Source organism: Neomonachus schauinslandi, chromosome 16, assembly GCF_002201575.2.
Source record: "Neomonachus schauinslandi chromosome 16, ASM220157v2, whole genome shotgun sequence".
Lineage (NCBI taxonomy): Eukaryota > Metazoa > Chordata > Mammalia > Carnivora > Phocidae > Neomonachus > Neomonachus schauinslandi.
Genome location: NC_058418.1, coordinates 23,289,022 through 23,311,667, shown reverse-complemented (window position 1 = coordinate 23,311,667; position 22,646 = coordinate 23,289,022). Strand labels below are relative to the sequence as shown.

The following is a 22,646-nucleotide window of genomic DNA, read 5'->3' as shown; positions in this document are numbered from 1 at the left end:
CCTGGAGGAACGGCAAGAGCCTTCTGCAGCACTGGAAATGTTCCATGTCTTGATCCAGGTGAGGGTTACACAGGTGTGTGCATGTGCAAGTACCTATTCTCAAATTCTTTCTAAAAACAGTGGCGTGACATTAAAAAACTTAAGTTCTTTATTGAGGCATTAACAAACCTATAATAAAATGAACAAATATTAATGTACAGCTCGAATAGTTTTTGCACATGCACAGAATCTGGTAGGAGTCCCAAACTGGTTGAACTGAACTCTCTGGAGAAGTAAAGGGGAGGCCGGGGGTCAGAGGTTGGAGGCAGACTTTTCACTCTATATCCTTTTACACCATTTGAATTTTAGACCACATTTAAAGAGAACCAGCCTATTCCTTCTAAGACTACTGCAAACCCACCACCAGGAGGTAGGATGGGGCTTCTCTGGGCGGCAGTATCTGTCAGCCCAGGCCCTGCGCCCTGGAGGCACTTCACGTGTGGCCGTACTCAGTGGGCCAGCCAGGCTCCGCCTCAGTGTCTGTGCATTACTGGACTCCCCCTTGCCCTCTGGCCAGCCATAGGATGGGGGGAGGAGGGAGGGGAGGCTAGGCCAATTCTCTAAGGTTCCAGTGGCAAACATTAACATGTATCAAATCCAGGTGGTGGGTTCCAGGTCTTTTGTTACATTACTTGGGGTATTCTAATGCTTTTGAAATATTTTATAAATTAAAACAGTGGGGAGGTACAAATGCTGGTATTCGAGAATCCTTCCTCTACGGAGTGACTGACTTGATTATTTGAGCTCCCAATCTCAGAAACATTTCCCTGTGCCTTCTCTCAATGCCTGCCCCTCCTCTCCATGGGGCCTGTGCATTCCCACACCAGCCAAGCCTCCCCTTTCTCCTACCTCTACTCATCCACTTCCTTGAGTTCCCAGGCCTTCGCCCCTTGGCAAGCTCCCCGCCCCTGCAGGCCACTGACTTTCCACCCTTTCCTTCAGCTTTTCTGTTACGCTCCAAACCACACTGGTCTTTCAAAGCTCAAATCATCTCTCTCTAGGGGGCCTGTCATAAAGATACTGCCCCATGCCCAGCCTCTCCCCTGACCTGCAATTTCTCCAGTTATTTATTGTATACACATGAAGCCTGCCTCCCCATGTTGACTGTAAGTTCCTTGAGGGCAGGGGCCATTACCTAGTTCTTCTGTGCATCTCTGCTAGAGCAACCTATCCTCCTGCCTGGCCCCACCCCACTACACCCCTGCTTAGGACCCACTGCCCTCAGACTGATGGCAACCTGCCTCCCATGGCCTACAAACCCGCATCATCACCACCGCCAAACTTCCCAGCCCCATCACATACCGCCTCATCCAGACCTCTTCACTTTATCATACTCAGTTCTCAAACCTCAGGGCCTTTGCACACACCATTTCTTCTGTTTGGCATGCATTTGCAGGTTCTCTATTACTCACCGTCCACTTGAATTTGAATCATATTTGCTCCTTAAACCCTCCCTCTACCTTAGAATCCCTGGTTATAGCCCCATAGCTCTCTGCTTTTTCTCCAAGAACTCATGAAAACTAGAGATTATTTTTTGTGTGAGTTCTTTTTAATGTTTGTTTCTCCCAAATCTGACCGTGAACTTTGTGAGCATAGAAATTCCATCTGCCTGGTTCACTTCACCAGTGTCCCTCAGCGCCTTGAGCAGTGCTCCGGGAGGGCTAGATAAGGACCTGCACCTCCCTGGATGTCCAGATTCCACCTTAATCTTATGTAAGATCCAAGATACAACCTGAACTGAATTACTCATCAAACAGAAAATAAGGAAACTCTAGTCAGAAGTAATTTTAGGGGCGCCTGGGTGGCTCAGTTGGTTGAGCATCCAACTCTTGATTTTGGCTCAGGTCGTGATCTCAACTGAGGCCCATGTCCCTCAGCTCTGCGCTCAGCAGGGAGTCTGCATGACAGTCTCTCTCTCCCCTTGGCCCTCCCCCTACTCATGCATGCTTTCTCATATAAATAAATAAATCTTTAATAAAGGGCACAATAAAAACACATCCAGATGAGCTCTAAGACCTTGTTTACATATTTAATAATCCCAACCTGGGTCGGGGTCGCCCTGAGCATACTGACATTTTCCATTTCCCTTACTTCTATGGGCTGGTAGGCTTAGTTGACAGAGCACCACCCCTAGAATGACACTGCCCTACCCCCTGCAATGGGCAGGGACTGGTGGTGACCCCGAGGGACAGCGCTTCTCCACACCTGACAAGGGGCTTTAGCACATACGTCAACCTCCTTCAAACGCCCAGGAGGTGAGTAGAGTACTTTCTAGTTCAAGGAGGAGAGAGGCTCAGGGAGTACCCGCCTCACCTATCTTCATAGGGTCCTCAGACAGAACTCAGTGCAGGTCCGCAAAACCCCACAGGCCAACTTTCCTCTTGCTACAACACCCCAAGAGGGGACTCACATGAACGTGGCCTCCCAAACTCTTTCCCACAGCCCTGGCTGACAAGAGTTGCAAAAACTTGATGAAATTTCCTACAGGGAACAAAGAACCCCTCCCACTTCCCCAGACATTCACATCAGGTATGCAGAAGGCCAACACTCCGTCCCTCTGCCTCTCCTTGCAGCTTCCAGGAATCAGGCCCATGGCCATGGGGTCTTTGAGAAGTGCCTTTGTCCTGTGCGCTGGGCAGAGGGCTCAGGAGGAGAGGAGACTGCAGGCTGGGCCTTTGGGCTGTCGGGTTGTTCTCTGCCAGCTTGTGGTTTCGGCCTTGCCACACAAGGCTGGCCCTCACCCTCCCCAGTCTGGCGGGCAGGAAAGCAAGGGGGAGCTGGCCCCCTCCTGAGAGGGACACCCTGAAGGACAGTGACCAGACTCCGACAGAGGGCTGGGGGAGCAACCACAGCAAGGAAGGTGGTAAGCACAGGGCTCTCACTGAAGGGAAAGAGCAGAAAAAGGAAGGGGAGGGGCTGGGGGAATGACAGAGAGGCCAAAGGTAGCTGATCCTCTGCTGAGCAAGCCACAAGAATCACTCTCCCACGTTCCAGAACATTCAGGAACGTGTCCTAAAGAAGCTCTAAGAACAACTATTTTTCCTGGGGCAAGGAAAGCTGGATCCCCTGTGTAGGCGTGGGGCAAAGGAATGGGGCAAAAGTAAACAGAACAAAGAACAGGAGATGAGAACAAAGAACCAGAGGCCCAGAGACTAGAAATCCATCTCAGCAGCAAAGGGAGAGAGAGTATCATTTTCACATCTACGGGGGCCAAATTCCAGGGCCTCCCTCCATAAGGAGGCAGATGGCTGCGCGTGGCCTTTAGGACCAAAGGCCGGGGTGGTGCGAACACAAGGAATGGGAGGGTGGACAGCACGGTCAGAAGGAAGGAAGCCACCAAACGGGGTTCACAGGCATCTCACAGCACTCCCCTTCCCCAATAACTGCCTGCCCCTTCCTGCCTGTGGGGGTGACAGACAGGCTAGAAGGCTGGACAAAGCGTGCACCGCCCTTCACCGGCCTGTCACTGAGGCCCATCCCTGGCTTAAACCCTCTGCTCTGAGGGGCGCCTGGGTGACTCAGGGTAAGCATCTGACTCTTTTTCTTTCTTTTTTTTTTTTAAAGATTTTATTTATTTGACAGAGAGAGAGACACAGCAAGAGAGGGAACACAAGCAGGAGGAGCGGGAGAGGGAGAAGCAGGCTTCCCGCTGAGCAGAGAACCCGATGTGGGGCTCGATCCCAGGACCCTGGGATCATGACCTGAGCCAGAGGTAGAGCCCAACCAACTGAGCTACCCAGGCGCCCCAGCATCTGACTCTTGATTTCGGCTCAGGTCATGATCTCGGGGTCCTGGGATCGAGCCCCGCATTAGGCTCCACACTTAGGAGGGAGTCGGCTTGAGGATTCTCTCCCTCCCCCTGCTCTCTCTCTCTCTAAAATAAGTAAATCTTTTTTAAAAAACCAACCAACCCTCTGCTCTGACAGAAGGGTCAGTTACTCAAGCTGGCTCCCAGGTGTAAAGCCAAACTCCAGGCCAATGTAGGCTCTTGCAACTGAAGTGCCCTGGTACTCCAAAAGGTATCATTTACCTCACTGCCCAGCTAACAGGAGCTGAACAGAGCAGACAAGAAGAGGAAGACTGTTTTTCATTACTCTGCATGTCACCATGCCATACATGTTCACTCACACACTCACATGAATAACTCTCCATTCGTGGCCAGGGCCCGGGCCCACACTCAAAACACATGCCCTCGGTACCCACTTCATGCCCTCTGGGACCTGGCTAGTCGGGGGGCCTCACCCAGGCTGTTCCCGCCACAAGCCTGTAGAATCCGCCGGGCTCGTTTCTTAGCATCTTCTGGGAAGCTAGGGCTGTCCAACAGGTTTGGGTAGGTGCAGAGTGCCATCACCTGGGGGAACAGAGGCACGGGCTGGGCTCCCAGCACCCCCCCACCCCAAAGCACCAGGAGGGGCACAAGGACCCTGAGCATTGACCCTGGGAAGATGACAACTCCGGGATGTGCTGGAGCATGCCTCTGTACGAGGGCTCCAGCCTGGGGGAGCTTGGGGGTGCACGGGGAGGAGCATGCTGGGCTCTTTGCAGCAGGAGAGATGCTGAAAGGCGGACTACATCATGACCTGAGCTTGGGACCCAAAGGGGGGCTGCCAGAAGAGGAGCCGGGGAAGAGAAGGAGCCTGCCCCTCAGTCCCTCGCCCCAACTCTTCCAAAGAGGATAGCAGTTCACACACCCAAGGCCACAAGATCCAGGGGGCTCCTGAGCCGGGACCAGGGCCGAGCAAGCAAGTGAACCCCAACTGAAAGGAACACAGACCCCTTCCTAACTCACAGACTGCGTGTCCTCCCCCACGCCCTCAACCCCCTGCCCCCTTTCTCACCATCATCCCTTTTCCCAGCCAGAACTGAAAGCCGGGTCAGCTTTCCCATCTCTGTAACAGAAAATCACCCTAACCTCACAAATTAAGAGGATTAAGCAAGGAAATGTTTGCAGAAGTGCTGGTAAACCCCAGCTCACCGGGCAAGTCTAAGCTGGTAGCTTAGGAGCTGTGCCAAGAGCACTGAGGGGAAGTGAGGGCTTGTGGCTCTGACACCAGCTGGGTGACTTCAGGTGGGAGCTGGCTTCTTGGAGCCCCGCTCTTCTTCAATGGTACAATGGGGAGTGACCCGGCCTACCCTCTGCTCTCCTTCCACAGGCACTTGTGAAGAGGAGACAAGTATGAAGGCTGCAGGATGCCAGCACCAGGTAGAAGCTGGGTTTGCCATAGCCAGAGGCAGAACTGGACTTGGGAACGTGTCAGGCAGCCAGAGAAGGCTGAGGCAACATTCCTGTCCAGAGCCCCAGGCATGTGTGGGGAACAGCTCTGGCCTCTTGCCTCCAGAGCTGCTTGAGTCTAGGATAGCCAGGGCCCTCCAGCCTCCTGCTGCCTCCGCCTCACTGGCAAAGCTGCTCTGTTTGGTCTGATCCATTTCCCCATCCTGGGCCCAGGCTGGGGCCTCTTACATTCCTGGGCAGCTGGTGCGCTCCTGAGGTCAGCAGCAGTGGCCACGGGAGGGGAGGCCCGATGGACGTTCCTCAGGTCAGTGCCAGCCTCGGTTCTTTTCCCCAGACCCCGTGCGAACTCCCTGAGCTAAGTAAGGTCCCCACACCCCTCCACCCAGAGAGTAGGGCAGGGTCCAGGAAAAGGGCCGGGGCCTTCAGGGCTCAGCTGCCCTGCTTGCCCGAGCCTACGAACCTTCACCACGTAAGCACCATATTTTGCTCCAATTCTTCTTTGCCACTGCTGGTCTCTAGCCTCTGTTCAGGGGGCTCTATGGCATTTTCCCACCCTGTTTTTTTCCCTCCAGCCCACCAATCCCCCAGTTTCAGCCCACGCAGCATCCTTGTGGCTGGTGCTCACACTGGAGCATAAAACCGCCTCCTGGTGGGCGCCTGGGTGGCTCAGTTGGTTAAGCGACTGCCTTCGGCTCAGGTCATGATCCTGGAGTCCCGGGATCGAGTCCCGCATCTGGCTCCCTGCTCGGTAGGGAGTCTGCTTCTCCCTCTGACCCTCCCCCCTCTCATGCTCTCTGTCTCTCACTCTCTCTCTCTCATATAAATAAATGAAATCTTTAAAAAAAAAAAAAAACCGCCTCCTGGAGACCCCAGGAACAGGACGGGTCACAGCAGCAAGGCAACAAGGAGAGGAGCAGCTGACAATGGTCTGCAACCCCACACTCTCCTGCTGGGCCAGGGGTGAGCACTTCATGCTCACTGGTCGCTCTGGGGCCCCCAGCTGTCCTCCAAGGCAGGCTCTGGTGATCTGCACTTGCTCAAAGCCACCCAGGTGGTAAGTGGCAGAGTCAACACTCAAACTTGGGGTGTCTCACAGGGGATCAAAGTACCTGGACCCCCACATACCACCTCCCAGCCCACTGGGCCTCTACCTCTCCAAGCTGCCTCTGATGTGCTTATCAACCAAGCTCCGAACTCGGTATCAGAGACCATGACTATGGAAGGGCATCCCTGGGAGCCTCGTACACAAGAGTAACCCCAAAATGAATCTAGGCATTCCAGACAACTTTGGAAGGGGAGGAGGCTGAGGGAGAGACCCGGGGGACATCAGGCACCGGAGGGGGCTGCTACTTTAATGGCACCTCCCTGTGGGATTCTGGTGCCTGCTGTGTCCTGAGGGGGCTGGATGGGGGAGGAAGCAGGGATGAGAGGAGCTGGCTGGCCCTACGAGCCTCCAGTTCCCTGCTTTCACCCAGCAGCCTCTGCTCCTGAGGGCCAGCTTACCTGTCGGAGGAAGGTTATTGGCTGCTGGCCCATGGCCTGGGCATCCCCGATGTTGGCACGGATGACCTCAGTGAATGGTTTTTTGATACCCTGAGCAGAGAGAAGGCAACAGGTGGTTACTTGAAGACTCACAGACCCTGGATTCCAGAGACCAAGCAATGCCCCCACAGGATATTAATAAACACTCCTATTTTGAGCCTTACCAGGTGTCAGGCGTAGTGCCAAGCCCTTGACATGGCTTGCCCCATTTAACCTTAACCACTACCCCATGAAGAACTAGTATTAATCTCATTTTACAAATGAGGAAAAATGAGGCTTCAAAAGGCTAAGAAACTTGCCTGAGATCACATAATTGATAAATACAAGGACTGGGATTTGAAGCCAGACTCCAAGATGACTCTTCTTGCCACTATGCTCAGCGCCCCCCACTTTGAGAAGGCTGAAGAGCTCTCCTGGGCTACCACAGCACGCTGAGGAAGCTGCAGGTCCACGGCCGCCAGTCAACTGGGGCCTGCTGGGGATGCCTAAATAGAAGACCTTGGGGCAAAAGTGGTGGGAGGCAGGGGTCAGTAGCAGAGGCCCCCAAACGTCAGGGAGAGGCTCCCACAACTCGCCCCCAAGCACAGTTCCGCCTCAACAGCCTAAATAAATGGCAGGGGCACCACGGCCACCTGCCCCTCCAGAAGATCCCCGATCAGCGGGGACCTCTAGGCTTGTTCCCTTGCAACCTGGCTTTGCAGAATAAAGAATGTGGGCTGATTTTCACTTAAAAAAAAAAAAAAAAGGCACCAGAGATGGAAAGAGTGGCTACAGAACAAACTCGTGGCCACTGCCTAAGCAATGTGTTCAGCACTGGAAGGAGGTCCCAGAGGGACTCAGACACCTGCCAACCTCAACGTTGGGGAGTGGGGGGGTGGGGGAGTGACTAAAGGACTCCCCGCTGCTACGGAGAAAACGCACTTTGGACGGAGGTTTGTGGGGATCTGGAAATGTGGGGATTCCACAGAGCTCCCTGATAAGTCCAGAATTTGCCACTAGAAGAGTATCAGCAGCAGGTTCAAGGACCTCCCAGGGTGGCTGAAGGATTCCCCGAGACAAACACTACGAAAGCACTTGACAGAGTACAAACATCATCATCTTACAAAGCCCGGCCAAGGACAAGGTCGACAGGGTCGTGGGTAGAGTTAAGAAGGCTGTGGGGCAAGGAGGTGGCGGGACCGAGGGGTGGCCTGGGTGCAAGGCCTGGCCACCTTCCCATCTCCAGCTGCCCTTTCCTCAAGGGCATGCTAAATTCAAATTTTAAAAATACAATTCTAGGGGCGCCTGGGTGGCTCAGTCATTAAGCGTCTGCCTTCAGCTCAGGTCACGATCCCAGGGTCCTGGGATCGAGCCCCACATCGGGCTCCCTGCTCAGCGGGAAGCCTGCTTCTCCCTCTCCCACTCCCCCTGCTTGTGTTCCCTCTCTCGCTGTGTCTCTCTCTGTCAAATAAATAAATAAAATCTTAAAAAAAAAAAATACAATTCTATGTGGTTTTTAAAAAATTTTTTATTTAAATTCAATTTAGTTAACATGTAGTGTATTGTTAGTTTCAAGGGTAGAATTTAGTGATTCATCAGTTGCATCTAACACCCAGTGCTCATTACATCAAGTGCCCTCCTTCATGCCCATCCCCCAGTTACCTCATCCCCCTCCAGCAACCCTCAGTTTGTTTTCTAGAGTTAAGTGTCTCTTAGGGTTTGCCTCCCTGCTTTCTATGGTTTTGACCCTTGTCTTTTCTCCATTTCCCACAATGTGGGAATAAAAGCACCTTTAGAAAACTTTCCCTTTTCAAAATCAGTAATATACACCTTAAGTAAAACACAATGACCTTAAGGGACGAAAGCAGCTGGCAAAGAAGTTTTCCTGACCCTCCCCTGCCACTCCTAAGACCCTCCCATATATCTGGCTGCTCTGGAGTGAGAAGGCATGGAGTAGGGGACAGAGCAGGCTGAGGAGGGTGTCTCAGAAATGGCCCTGGACCTTCATAAACAGGGCTTGATAAGTCTCCAGAAGCTTATGGGGGGAAGAGGCCTTTTAATTCCCTGTGTCCCTTCTGCAGAGCTCTTCAGGGGTGGTCAGTATGAAAAGAGGTCCCAGGGTGCATGGGAGAAGCAGCTTAAGTGTCCTGAGGGCCAAGGCATATGGGTGGCACCACCCTCTGCTCCAGGGCTAGGACAGGGGTGAGAGCAGGACCCTGGAGACAGACTGTGAGGCATGTGGCCCCAGGGCTCACCCCAGGGGCAGGAGGCTGGCGGTGGAGGAGGGGCCAGGCCACGGTGTGCAAAGGGGCAGGACCCACCCACCCCTTGGCCCCGGCCTGGGCTCCGGGCACAGGTCCCTCTGTCAGCCTGTGAACTGCCACAGCTCCCCAGGCCTGGCCAGCGGAATACAGGTAATTTCTACAGTATGGGCACAGTCCATTCTTTGGTGGGGATAAAATCTGTCACAGTCGAGAGCCAGGACCGCGGGCCCTCAGCCAGCCCAGTGCAGGGAGAGAATAGGCCTGGAACAGAGCCCTGGATGTTCCTTTCCCATGCCCGCCCCCTGCACTGCTCAACCGAATTCAGGGCCTGCTGACAAGAAGCCTAGGAACACTGAGCATCTCTTTTCTTGAGTCTGGGTACCCACAGACCCCAGACATTTTGCTGTGATGGATGAGCTGGCGGGGTGGGGGAGATTGGCTCCCTTGTGGGCAGCAGACCAGCCTGCCCAGCCAAAGGCCTCCATACAGAGGAGACTGTTCTGGGCAGATTCCTATCTCTAGGTACTCAAGGTCCACACGGGATGGGAAATACCAAGGAGCCAGGGACAGACTCCTGCCCAGAGTGACTCATCCAGGCCTGGTAGGCACACCCAGTGGTGACCTTGCCTCAGCCCAGCCCCCAAGAGCCTGTCGGGTCAGCAGGTAGCATCCAGTTTCCTCCCACAGTATCCTAAAGCACATCTAGATAATCCACTTGCATACATCCCGCCCAGAACTACCTCCCTCTGGGGCAGTGAGATAAGATCCTACCCAGGGGAACTCCTTCCCCACCATCCAGCTTAAATAGGGATCAGGGAATAGGCCCTCAGGTTCAAGGATGGTATATTTCAGAAGGTGTTACCAAGGAGAAGGAAAAAGACTATCATTGTCCTTCCCAGTTGACAGGCCCAACTTCACTAGGAGGGTTGAGGGCCCAATGATGATTCTAACAGGCTCAAGGCAGTTTTCTTGAGTGAGGGATGGCTCCTGTCATTTCATGTGACTCGTGGGGTGAGAGGGCGGGGAAGAGTTGGTAGGGCAGTTATATCCTGGAACAGAGCCCTGAATGTTCCTTTCCCATGCCCGCCCCCTGCACTGCTCAACCAATTCAGGGCCTGCTGACAAGTCTGGGAACACTGAGGGGCACCTGGGTGGCTCAGTCGTTAAGCGTCTGCCTTCGGCTCGGGTCGTGATCTCAGGGTCCTGAGATCGAGCCCAACATCGGGCTCCCTGCTCAGCAAGAGGCCTGCTTCTCCCTCTCCCGCTCCCCCTGCTTGTGTTCCCTCTGTCGCTAGGTCTTTATCTGTCAAGTGAATAAATAAAATCTTTAAAAAAAAAAAAAAAAGTCTGGGAACACTGAGCATCTCTTTTCTTGGGTCTGGGTACCCAAGGTCCCACCAAGGTCCCCATGGGATGGGAAATACCCTGAACTCTGAGGGTCTGTGGGAGGGTCACCCGTAGAAACTGAGACTTACAGGGCAGAAGCAGGAAGGAAAGCTGATGAGCTCCAAATAGGGTAATTCATGACGGCAAGGCTAAGGCCCAGGCAAGACAGAGCAAACCCTGCAGAATGCATTCCCAGACCCAGAGAGGCTCAGCATGAAGGCGAGGAAAGGGCATCCTGTGGCGCTTCTCCTCAAGCAACTCTCATTAGTTTGAGAAAAGGACTCTTAGGAGTTCTAACTGGTTTCTAGCTGTTTTCAAAGCATCATTACTAACATCTCAAACTAGTCTTTAGAAGAAATAAATTGCCCCCATTTTGCAGATGCATAAACTGAAGGCAAGGTGCTCTAAGAGACTGCTCTGAGGCCCACAGCATGTAAAGCAAAGCCCAGGATGCAGGTCCATGGTGACCTGGGCAGGGTGGGTGGTGGAGGGTTTGTTCTATTAGAAGCCCACACTACAAATTTATTTTAAAGTAGCATCTTGGGGCGCCTGGGTGGCTCAGTTGGTTAAACGACTGCCTTCGGCTCAGGTCATGATCCTGGAGTCCCTGGATCGAGTCCCGCATCAGGCTCCCTGCTCGGCGGGGAGTCTGCTTCTCCCTCTGACCCTCCCCCTTCTTATGTGCTCTCTCTCTCATTCCCTCTCTCTAATAAATAAAATCTTTAAAAAATATATAAATAAAAATTTAAAAAGTAGCATCTAAACTCTAAAGAAAATGACCAGTGAGATTTCACCACCTGTGCTTGGAACAGCCAGGGTTGCCGATCTTAGTTCTCAGCTAACTATAACCATGTGCTATCTAGCACCTTCCATTTTTACCAGTGTAGATGCAGTACAAACTGATGTTAACAGTCATAATCAGTTTTTCCCTCTATTTATGAATGTTTTGCCCCAACTGTGTGTACTTTACAAATAGAAGTAAAGCCACGCCTCTGTCTCTACTTGTGCCAACTTCCTCCCTTCTTGCAATAAAGAAAAAAAGAAGTAGGTTGAGGAAGAACTGACAGATCTTTTCAAAACTCCTACTTATTGCAGCTTATTTTTGAGTGCTGCTCCCAGTGAACACCAGGATCTGAAAAGCTAGTACTTTCTCCCCCTTGGAGCTTGGAGCTGCTGTCAGTGAGAAACAGGGCCTCCCTGAGAGCACACAGACGGCACTGGAGGAAAATGGACCCTTTCACACCCACTTAGCCAACTACCCCTCCCTCCTTCAGGCTTTCCTGAGCATTTTCCACTCCTATCACAGAAGGAAGAAGAACAGGGCTCGCCCAGCAAGCCACCTCAAAGTCAAACACCAGAACCAAAAGGCAACACAAAGACCAGAACACCTTCAGATGGACAAGACGGTACAAAAGTCAGGGCAGGGGTTGGTGGGGGGATGAATCTCTGGGCCCACCAAGCCACCTCTCTCCTTTTATAGACTGGGGAAACCAAAGTCTAGAGAGGATATGAGATTCACCCCAAGTCACCCTACAAATCCTTACCCATCCCATCTGTACCCAATCAAACCCTTTATAACATCAGTCCAGTTGTGATCATTGCAGTTCAAAACAGAGGTAGAAAAAAACGACGCTGTGCACAGCCAAGCCAAAAAAAGAAAAAAAAAAAAATGACTGGGAAAATATGGCTCTCTCAGAAGGGGCACTGTGTAAGCTCGCGAAGTAGAGCGAGGCTGTCTCCCAAAATGAAAGGTTTAAGTGAGGCTATGCTGGCTTGGCTGAGCTATGTCTTCAGCACCTAGACCGGGACAAAGTGAGAATAAAACGAGAAGGGAGGAGCTTGAATGAAAGCACCAGAAAGCAGGTGCACAGAAAACTCAACTTATTCAAGAGTAAGCCATGGGAATGTGGGGCATCTGTCCCAGAAATCACAGGGTGTTTCCAGCTTAAATGACCAAGAAATTTGTCCACCTCAAACATGGAACCATACCCTGGGCTGGAAACCCTTCATGGTTCCCCACTTCACACCGAAACCCCCACTCTGCACCAGAAAAGTCCTGAGCCCGGCACCCAGGACTCCAGCCCACCTTTTCTGTCTCATTGATCTCCCATATCCCCCTGCCATAGTGCTCTTCAAATAGCACCAACCCCTGCCCCAAATGGCCAGAACTTCCCAACCTTCCATCTTTGCTCACAGCTCCCACGTGGAATTCTCTCACATTTTTCTCTGCCTGCTAAAAAATCCCACCAGTCCTTAAAGAATTGGTGGGGGAGAGCCTCAGGTCCAGAGAACAGGTGGGCAGTCAGCCTCCTGAAGACAAAGACAGGACACCTTTCTGTCCTAATCATCCTCATACTTCACGGAGCCCACACCCAAGCTGCTATTTAGCAAAAGGTAGATAGAGACAATTCCTGGAGCCCTTACCAGCTCTGAAACCAGAGGAATTAGCTGTAAAGTGATAAGCCGGGAACAATTTAATCTCAGCTTTGTTTTAACAGGGAGACTGTTGTCTCAAGGACAGGAAGCTCCAGTCGTCCAGATAGCCACAAGGAGCAGAGTGGCAAAATTCATGTTTTCAGTCCCTGGCCCACCTCAGGCCAGGGAAGCACAGAAACCGAGCCAGTCTTCTGTGGGCCAAACCCTAAACTTAGCCCTGCAAGAAGTCAGAGGGAGACCCTGGACTCTGACTTGTTCAGCTCACTATTTTCAGCCTGGAGAACTGGGCATCCCACCACTGCTTCCTCCCATGCATTCAAGGGGCACTAAGTGATCAACTCGCCCCAGAGTCACCCAGTCTAGAGCCTCTGAGAGCAAGATCAAGGAACCCTCCCCCACCCGCATTCTGGGCTACAACTATCTTAAGCAAGTAGCTGTTTCATCAGCTATTACAAATCTGGGTGCCTGGGTGGCTCAGTTGGTTAAGCGACTGCCTTTGGCTCAGGTCATGAGCCCGGGGTCCCGGAATCGAGCCCCACATTGGGCTCCTGGCTCAGCGGGGAGCCTGCTTCTCCCTCTGACCCCCTCCCCTCTCATGCTGTTTCTCTCTTGCTCGTTCTCTAATAAATAAATAAAATCTTTAAAAAAAAAAAAAGATATTACAAATCTTAGGAGTATTTGCTTTTTTTTTTTTTTCATTGCCACTCTTGACTTGGCCTCCTCAATTCCACTCAGGTTAGAACTGGTATCTTACAGAAGTAGCTCTTACACACACCCAGTCACCCTGGTTGTAGGAAGAGAGAAATCACTCCTGGGGATGCGGACACTTTTACATGCAACTACAAACTAAAGCCAAGATCCCAGCCAGCCAGTCACCAAGACAAAGAAAGCCCCACAGCCATCCTACCAAGGCCCCAAAGGCTCAAGATTTTGACTACCCACTGGGGATGAGTGTATCCCCAGAGAACAAACTGTGGTGGCCAATCAAGGTTTCAGTGAGGGGCCTAAGGGCAGGAATTGTCAGGACCCTCCTCCACACCTCCACTCTTGTCATGGAACCACTACTGTCAGAATGACCCAAAAGGTCTCAGAAAGAAAAAAGCTTTGGGAACAAACCCAAGTCTTAGAGCCTTCCTCCCTCTCCTACCTAACATGGTATCCTTCCCCACACGCCCATCCAGCACCCCCTTACACCATTCCTCCATTTTACTTTCTTCAAAGCACTTATTCACTATCTGAAATTCTCTTATTTATTTCCTGCTGGTTGTTGCCCTCCCCCCATGGATCTTGGTTCCACCGCGGGTAGAACAGCCACATAACGTGCAGTGCCTGGCACTATCGGTCGCTCAATTATAATTGATGAATTCAGTTCAACAAGTGAACCGTATCTGAGGGCCTTACTTTGTGCCAGGTGCCGGGAACCAGTGGGTGAAGGGATGGGAGGAGTGCATTCTTGTTTTAGCCAACCTTGGCTGAATGAAGAAGCTGGCCACCCGGGTGGGAGGAAGCCCCAGCGGGTGGACCCCAGCCGCGGACAGCTACTGCTCTCCCTCCGCCCGACCCCCGCGCGATTCGGCGACCCTAGTCTCCCTGGGCCCTCCTGCCCGGCGGGCCCCGGCGCCCGCGCTCACCCGCTGCAGCTCGAGCTCGATCTCGCCGGCCTTGAGCACGATGGGTCCCCGCACCGCATACTCCACAGCCTTCACCTGCGGGTTCATGGACTCAAGCGTAAGGATGCGCTCGCGCCGGCTCCGCTCGGGCCGCACCTTGAGCACTGCCGAGGCCTCGGCGGCCGCGCTGCTCTGACTGCGGCCCCACGGGCCCGGGGTCCGGGGGCAGCAGCCCCGCCAGACCAGTGCCGCTGCCCGTTGCATCGCGCGCCCGCCCAGGGAAACCTTGACACTAGAAGAAAAAGAACAAACACGTCGCGCACAGTCGAAGGCGGGCACCAGTGCCCCCACCCCCAAGCCCAGCCAAGGGCCCTTTCAGCGAGCGGTGCCAGCCTGGCTCCGGGGCCGGGTGCCCATCCCCCGGCGACTCGGACCCTCCACCGCACTACTGCAGAGCCAAAGCAATTTCTGCAAAAGCTGCGCCCAATGCACGCATGCAACGTGCCTGTCGCCGCCGCCTGGCCACCCCTCGCTAGCCCAGCTAGAGCGCGCGCCTGAAACTGGCCCGGGGCTTCGGCACCCGCAGCCGCATTTCAGCGCCCAGCGCCCGCACCGCCCGGCCCCCTGCGCTCGCACACCCACAGCCGGCGGGTCCGCCCCGGACCTGCCCACTGGCTCCTGGGCCTTGTAGTTCCCCAGTCTTCTTCCAGAGCCGATGTAGAGAGCTGGTTGAACTACAAGTCCCATAGTGCTCCGCGCTGGCCTGATAGGGGGCCGGGCCGGAGGCGGGAACGGTCTTCAGACTCTGCCGGGGGCTGGGCGGGCTCTTTGTCCCCGCTGAGGGGCAGGAGAGTTGGGCTGGGGCAGGGCCAGGGGCTGTTCTTTCAACCTTCTACGAATTGAGAGCTATTTGCCGTGTCTCCTTGGAGCCGCATCCCTCCCTCTCACAACTCCTCCCTCCCCCCTCTCCCCCCCCCCCCGCCCTATCCCACCCCTGCGCGGAGACAGGCTGAGAGATGGTGCAGTCCTCGCCCCGGGTTTCATCATCCAGGGCCCGAAGGTGGCAGTGGCCGCTCAACGGGGGCTGGTAGGAAGTGGAGCTTAGGAGTTTCGGACTTGATTGCCACTCTTATCCTTCTGAACGTCAGTTTCCTTGTCAGCAAAGCGGAGGTCTGACCCTAGCCTCTAAGGATTGTTGTGAGAATTAAAGGACCCGCACCAGGCAGGTACCAGGTGGTCAGGCTTTTCCTGACTTCATCTGTAGCACTTCCCTACCTTCATTACCTCTTTATTTCCTTGCAAGCATCTGAAATTATCTTGTTTAGGTAGATACCTCTTACCGGCTTATGGTCTATCTCCTGCATTCACCATGTAAGCTCCAGAAGGGCAATTTTTCCTATTCATCCTATTCATAGCACCTGTAAGGGTTCCTGGCAGATAGGTAGGCACTACTAAATATTTGTTGAAGAATGAATGCTCAGCATAGGGTAGCTTTTTTTTTTTTTGGCAAAGGTATTACCAGGCAAAGGCACCTTGGCACCCCCAGAGTGAGTGCAGGGCAAGAGTTGGAATGGAAGACACCAGGTCTGAGACACCAAAATCCAGAGAGCATGTGGGAGAAGTCACTTTCCCTCTCTGGGCCTCAGATTCTCTATCGGCAAAGTAAATTGGATTAAATGACCCCTAAGATCCCTTCCCCTCTTGGAAATTCTGCGTCTAGGTGTTTTCCTGCAGAAAAACAGCCCAAAGCTCCCTCACCCCAACAAACACACACACTCAATATTAGATTTATGGAAGTAGGGGGCAAGGGGCACTTAAACACAGCAGTGTAGGGGAAAAGGTACTGGAAGATCTGGGTTTGAACATAGATACATATAATCACCTCTTCTGACTTTGAGCATGTTACTTAGCATTTGTAAGCCTAGTTTCCCCATCTGTAAAATGGGGGGACACACTTACCTCTTGGGACTGTGAAGATAGTTCAGTGAGGTAACTCTGAAAAAGCCAAGAGTTTGGAACCTAGTGCTGTGGGTTAGTCTTACTCATCCTTGTCAAGAGAATGCCATATAGTTGGATTAAATAAATTGATTACCAATAAAGGGGTAGAAAGCAGCAGAAATGAAAATCTCTCTGAATATTCCTATGTTAGCAAACTGGCTTGCCCACCAAGGACAGTTACTTGGACTTCTGATCAATGGTTCCACCCCCAGCATCCACGCGGATACTGCCTCCTTCCTGGCCTCTGTCCCAGTGGCCAGGTTTTCAGCCTCCAGTTAAGAGATTCCCCCCAGGGAGCTTGGCTTCTCTAAGGATTCCACTGCCTTCAATGTCACGTTCTCACCTGCGCTGCCCAGTTGTGGAGAAACACACCCACACACCCATCTACCTCTAAAACACATTTAACCTTGACCCGCATATGATGTAAAAACAGTCCCTCACTGTTCACCCAAGGGTCAGTGCACTTCCTGTTGTCTCCACCTCAGATCAGAAAGGGCAGGGGAGCTGGGAGGGTGGGTGGGCATAGAAAGCTGAGCACAAATCCATTTGCAAAACTGGGAAAAACAATGCCTAGCACACAGTCCATCTACGTGGGCTCACACGTCATCATTGTAGAAAACAAATTAATGTCCCAATTGTGTCCTTTGCCAACCGGTCATGACTGCACGAGAAGAAAGCCCCCTTTCTTTCCTGTGAACCACACTTTACAATTTACAGAGCACTTTCATACTTATCACTGCATTTGAACCTGATAGACATCAATGAAGTGAAAAAGGCAGGCATTATCCTCATCTTGCAGATGAAGCTCAGAGAAATTAAGTGACTTATTCAGGTGGCACAGTCAAGTGCAGAGCACGAACTGTGATTTCTAACCCAGCGCTTCAGTCCATACATGCAGGGACCAGGCTTGTGCAGCTCTCTGGGTTTGGAAATTTGCACTGCCATTGCAATGCACTGAGCCCTAGAAAGGCTTTTGGGTGGTGGTTGTGATGATGGTGGTGGCAATAGAGTGAACTTTGCCTTAATTTTGCCCCTACACCAGATTGGGGTGGGGCAGGAGCAGGCTTCTAAATATTAAAGATAAAACCTGATTGAAATAGTCATGAAAGTCGTCCCTATGAGCTGGGTGAGAGCTCCAAATACACGACAAGTCCTTGACGATCCACACAGTTGGGAGAGTCATTTGTTTGCAAGACATGGTACTAGTCGTCATTCCTCAACAAGTTTTTACTGAGCATTCCCGTGTGCCAGGTGCTCACCTGAGCTCTGGGACTATAGTGAGTCACACAGATGGTCCTTGCCGACACAGACATACAGTTTCTTAGGAAAGGCAGACACCCATTAGATAAGCACACACACAAGCGTGTGATTGCAAACTGTGATAACCGCTGGGGAGAAAAAGGACAGTTTTATGAGTACTTATAGCCCAGAAGTCTGACTGAAGGTTTCCCAGAGGAAGTAGCCTATGAGAACTGCCCAGAGAAGCCTGGCAGAATGATAAGGGGCAGCAGTACTGATGGGTGTGGTAGACACAGGGATGTGCCCTCACTCATCAAGGGAAACCTTGCCTGAAAAAAAAAAAGGCAGGGGAGAATTTGCCTTCAGCCAAGGGGTGTGGTCCGTAGCCAGCCTCCACCTGCCAGTGCCATCAGGGTCTGCCTCACTTGCACAGAACTGCCTGGCCTGAGGTTGCCATCACACCCTAACAGGAGAACCTCGGCTCAGCGACTAGGCAAGATTCAGCAAGTGCTGGAGCGGTGTTTGCTCCACGGCTTCCCCAGGAGGTTGGCAGGTCCACTTCACGGTTTTTCTTTCTCTGCTCAATCCTGCTGCCTCCCACTTCCTCTTACAGAAGTAGATCCCTAATATCCATCTTGCACCTCATACTCCATCTCAGTGTGAGTGATGAGGCACAAAATGTCCCAACCCAGGGACCGTCAAGGAGCTCCAAGAAGGCTAGGGTGACTGCAGGGCAGACAGTGAGGGAGAGAAGCAGGGCTGGAAGACAAGGGTCAGAGGTGAGCAGTTTAGAACAGGCAGCCTAGGTCCTAAATGTGAGAATTTCAGTTTTCATCCTAAGAACAATTAGAAGCCTCTGGAGGGCTTACGGTAGGGGAGTCACATGATCATATTCATGTTTAAAATTCTGCTGCATGGGCACCTGGGTGGCTCAGTTGGTTAAAATTCTGCTGCATGAGGATGGATTGGAGAGGGGCAGTTGAGGGTGCAGGAGGATGAACTGTGGCACCAACAAAGTCCAGTGTTGGCCTGGACCAGGGAATGGTGAGAAACGGCCGGGCTCTTCTGCATCCCCAGAATCTAGTATATCACCTATCACACAGAAGTTCTCAGTAAATTTTTGTTGAATGAATAAATGAATGAATGAAGTAGACTCTATAAGATCTGTGCTCTCGAGGTGGTTGCAGTCCAGCCAGAGAAGGGCGGTGCATAGTAAGTATGGGAAGGGTAGCCCCCACGAGTGCAGAGTGGTCAGTTCTTAGAGTCAGTGAGGGATGTTCCCCTCAGCGGAACAGAAAGTGAGAGGGCTTTCCAAGAACAACAATGCCAATGGGCATTATGGGGCTACAGGAGGGATGGAAGATCTTCCAGAATGTCAAATCATGCTCAAGCTGGGTGCTTGGGTGACTTAGAGGAAACTCTTGATCTCTTGCTCCCAAGGACACTTGGGGGGCTGGGTGAGTTAGTGCCCTCAATAAACAAATGTCTTGGCCCAGGACAATGATTCTAAAGTATTATCTAAGGAGCCCCTGAATGTTTGCCTGAAGTGCCGATTCCAGACTTATTGGTTCTAAAACTCTAGGGGTGGGTTTGCCCAGGGATTTTCCTATAATCGGGAATTTTAATTTAAAATAAATTTTTTTTTTTGGAGAGAGAGAGCATGAGCAGGGGGGCGGGGCAGAGGAAGAGAGAGAATCTTAATCAGGCTCTATGCTCAGCTCAGAGCTGGACATGGGGTTCCATCTCATGACCCTGAGATTGTCACCTGAGCCGAAATCAAGAGTCCAGCGCTTAACTGACTGAGCCAGCCAGGCACCCCTCCTACAATCAGGATTTTGATGTGCACCAAATTTTGAGAACCACAGGTGCAATGCCAGGCTAGGCAGTATCATAGTGGAAAAAGCATTGATCAGAGAGTTTGAATTCTGGTTCCAAATCTGTCACTAATCTGTTGTGTGACCTTGAGCCAGCGCTATCCTCTTCTTTGGCCTTAGCCTCCTCATCTGAAAAACAACCTGCATTTCTACCTGATTTCTGGGTTACTGGCTCTAGCTTGAAGACATTCCAGCCTCCCCTTCCAGCCCAACTGACTTCTTCAGTCACAGCTGCAAAACTCTGCTCACTGAGCCTCAGTGTCCTTACCTGTCAGTGAGGTGAAGACAGTGTCTTCCTCAGAGGGTTGCTGAGAGAATTAAAATTATATATTTAAATATATATACTTATATATTTTAATTATAAATATATATTTATATATATTTAAATATATATACTTATATATTTTAATTATAAGTATATATTTATATACTTAACAGTTTTAAAACAAGCTCAGGCCAATTTTATTAAAGAAAAATTTTGCATAATTTACTTTTCACCAGTCTGTTCTGGCGTGCTTCTAATGATATTAGAGTCACCTGGGTCAATGATAGCCAGAATGCATACTCTGTAGTATTTCCCACATGTTGTGCCCAATTCAGTATTATTGCCACTTTGGTGACGGACACCAGTTTTGGCCAACATGTGCAGTATTCTATTTCAGATTTCCTCAAGACCAGGCAGTTGTTGGCGAGGATGACCAGTTTTGCTTTACCATGTCTGATCATCACAGTCTGCTTGTACCCCAGCATGTACTTTTCACTTTTCTTAATGAGTTAGAGCCTAAAGTTGATCAACTCCAGTGACTTCTTCATCTTCTTTGTGGCCACCACCTTCCTGCCACAGGTGTTGGATGCCCCCCACTGAGAGCAGCCCAAGGTGGCCTGGAGCCCAGAAAGACTAAAATGATTCCTCTTTCTTCCTTCTTCCCTCCCCTCCCTCTTCCTCTCTCCCTCCCTCCCCTCTCTTTTCTTTCTTTCTTTCTTTCTTTCTTTTTTCCTTTCTCTCTTTTTTCCTTTCTTTTTTCCTTTCTTTTCTTTCTTTCTTTTCTTTCTTTCTTTTCTTTCTCTTTCTTTTCTTTCTTTCTTTCTTTCTTTCTTTTCTTTCTTTCTTTCTTTCTTTCTTTCTTTCTTTCTTTCTTTCTTTTTTTCTTTCTTTCCTTTTCTTTTCTTTTCTTTTCTTCTTCAGTAGGCTCTATGCCCAACATGGGACTTGAATTCACGACCCCAAGATCAACAATTGCCTGCTCTACAGACTGAGCCAGCCAGGTGCCCCTAAAATGATATTTTTAAAGTTTCTTTTCCCTATGGATATTAGGGTAGATTAGAAAGTCTGAAAGAATAAACACTCTACTGTTAATGATAACACTCTACCACTTTGAGTGGTGGGCTTACTGGTAACTAATCTTTTTTTTTTTTTTTCTTTTTTGCTTAGTATTATCAGTGTTTTAAAAAATAATGATAAAAAATAAAAATAAGTTTAAAAAAAACCCATAGAATTCCACACACGGGGTAAACTATATTCACAAAGGAATTGAAGGCAGGGACTTTAACAGTTATTTGTACACCTATGTTCATAGAAGCATTATTCACAATTGCCAAAAGGTGGAAACAATCCAGCTGTCCCTTGACAGATGATTGGGTAAACAAAATGTAATGGAATGTTATTTGATCTTTAAAAGGAAGGAAATTCTGACACATGCTGCAACCTAAATGAAACATAAAGACATTATGCTAAGTAGAAAGGACAGGCACATTACGCAGGCACAAAAGAACAATTATTGTGATTCCGCTTCTATAAAGGGCACTCAGAACAGACAAATTTATAGAAACAGAAATTAGATTACCAAGGGCTGGGGGAAAGGTGGAATGGGAAGTTGTTTAATGGGTACAGAGTGTCAGTTTGAGATGATGAAAATGTTCTGGAGATGGATGATGGTGATGGTTACAGAAGAATGTAAATGTGGGGCACCTGGGGGCTCAGTCGTTAAGTGTCTGCCTTCAGCTCAGGTCATGATCCCAGGGTCCTGGGATCGAGCGCCTCATCGGACTCCCTGCTCATGATCCAAGGGTCCTGGGATCGAGCCCCGCATCAGACTCCCAGTACATGCTGGGGTACAAGCAGACTGTGATGATGAGAAGCCTGCTTCTCCCTCTCCTACTCTCCCTGCTTGTGTTCCCTCTCTTGCTGTGTTTCTCTCTGTCAAATAAATAAATAAAATCTTTAAAAAAAAAAAAAGAATGTAAATGTGCTCAATTCCACTGACTGTACACTTAGAAATGCTCAAAATAGCAAAGTGTACATTATGTATATTTTACCATAATAAAAAATAATCACGGGCGCCTGGGTGGCTCAGTTGGTTAAGCGACTGCCTTCGGCTCAGGTCATGATCCTGGAGTCCCAGGATCGAGTCCCGCATCGGGCTCCCTGCTCAGCAGGGAGTCTGCTTCTCCCTCTGACCCTCACCCCTCTCATGTGCTCTCTCTCTCTCTCTCAAATAAATAAATAAAATATTTTAAAAAAATAATAATAATCACAAGGATTTCCTGTATATTGTAAGAAAATTATAAAAGGGAAACAATGTAAATCTTAGAATGCTTATGGCCTGTTTCAAAGATGGCCACTGAGTGTTTCTGGGAGGCATTTGGCCAGGCTTCTCCATCTCTCTCTGCCACATACCAGACAGCACCCATCCTTGCCCTTCAGTGATTCCCTTTCGAAAGGAAGGCCTCATTTTTTTTAAGTCAAAGGCTTGAAATTTTAGGAGAAAATTAGGGGGTATTTTGTTGAGATCCCATCTGCTCTGAGTCAATTTGTGGCAAATTATTGCCTCCCTGACAAGCAAATATTAGTTGAGTTGAGCTAATAGCCAGAACACACGTATCAGTAAAGCTTTCAAAATGAGGAGTAAAGTGGGTTAAAGGTAAACTTGTAAAGATACAAAGCCAAGCTAGACAAGGCAAGGAACATGTTCAGCATAAGTGTAATTTACAGAGATGGAGACAGAATAAAGACATTTCACAAAAGCAGTCTTTAGAGTTCAGTATT

The 22,646-nt window shown here is 50.6% G+C and overlaps 1 protein-coding gene and 1 pseudogene across 2 annotated transcripts in view; both read right to left on the bottom strand.

The window, feature by feature from the left end:
* GPT2 (glutamic--pyruvic transaminase 2) overlaps window positions 1–15,044 on the bottom strand; it is a 33,704-nt gene extending 18,660 nt beyond the window's left edge. For both annotated transcript variants that reach the window (XM_021705840.1, XM_044922082.1), the window contains exons 1-4: window positions 14,995–15,044; window positions 14,511–14,781; window positions 6,776–6,865; window positions 4,282–4,390 (exon numbers count right to left, since the gene is read on the bottom strand). In XM_021705840.1, the coding sequence (XP_021561515.1) occupies window positions 4,282–4,390; window positions 6,776–6,865; window positions 14,511–14,753 (442 nt within the window). In that variant the 5' untranslated portion in view covers window positions 14,754–14,781; window positions 14,995–15,044. The remainder of the gene's footprint in view (window positions 1–4,281; window positions 4,391–6,775; window positions 6,866–14,510; window positions 14,782–14,994) is intronic.
* A 5,043-nt stretch (window positions 15,045–20,087) lies between these two features.
* On the bottom strand, window positions 20,088–22,291 carry LOC110594171 (annotated as a pseudogene).
* Window positions 22,292–22,646: the final 355 nt, after the last annotated feature.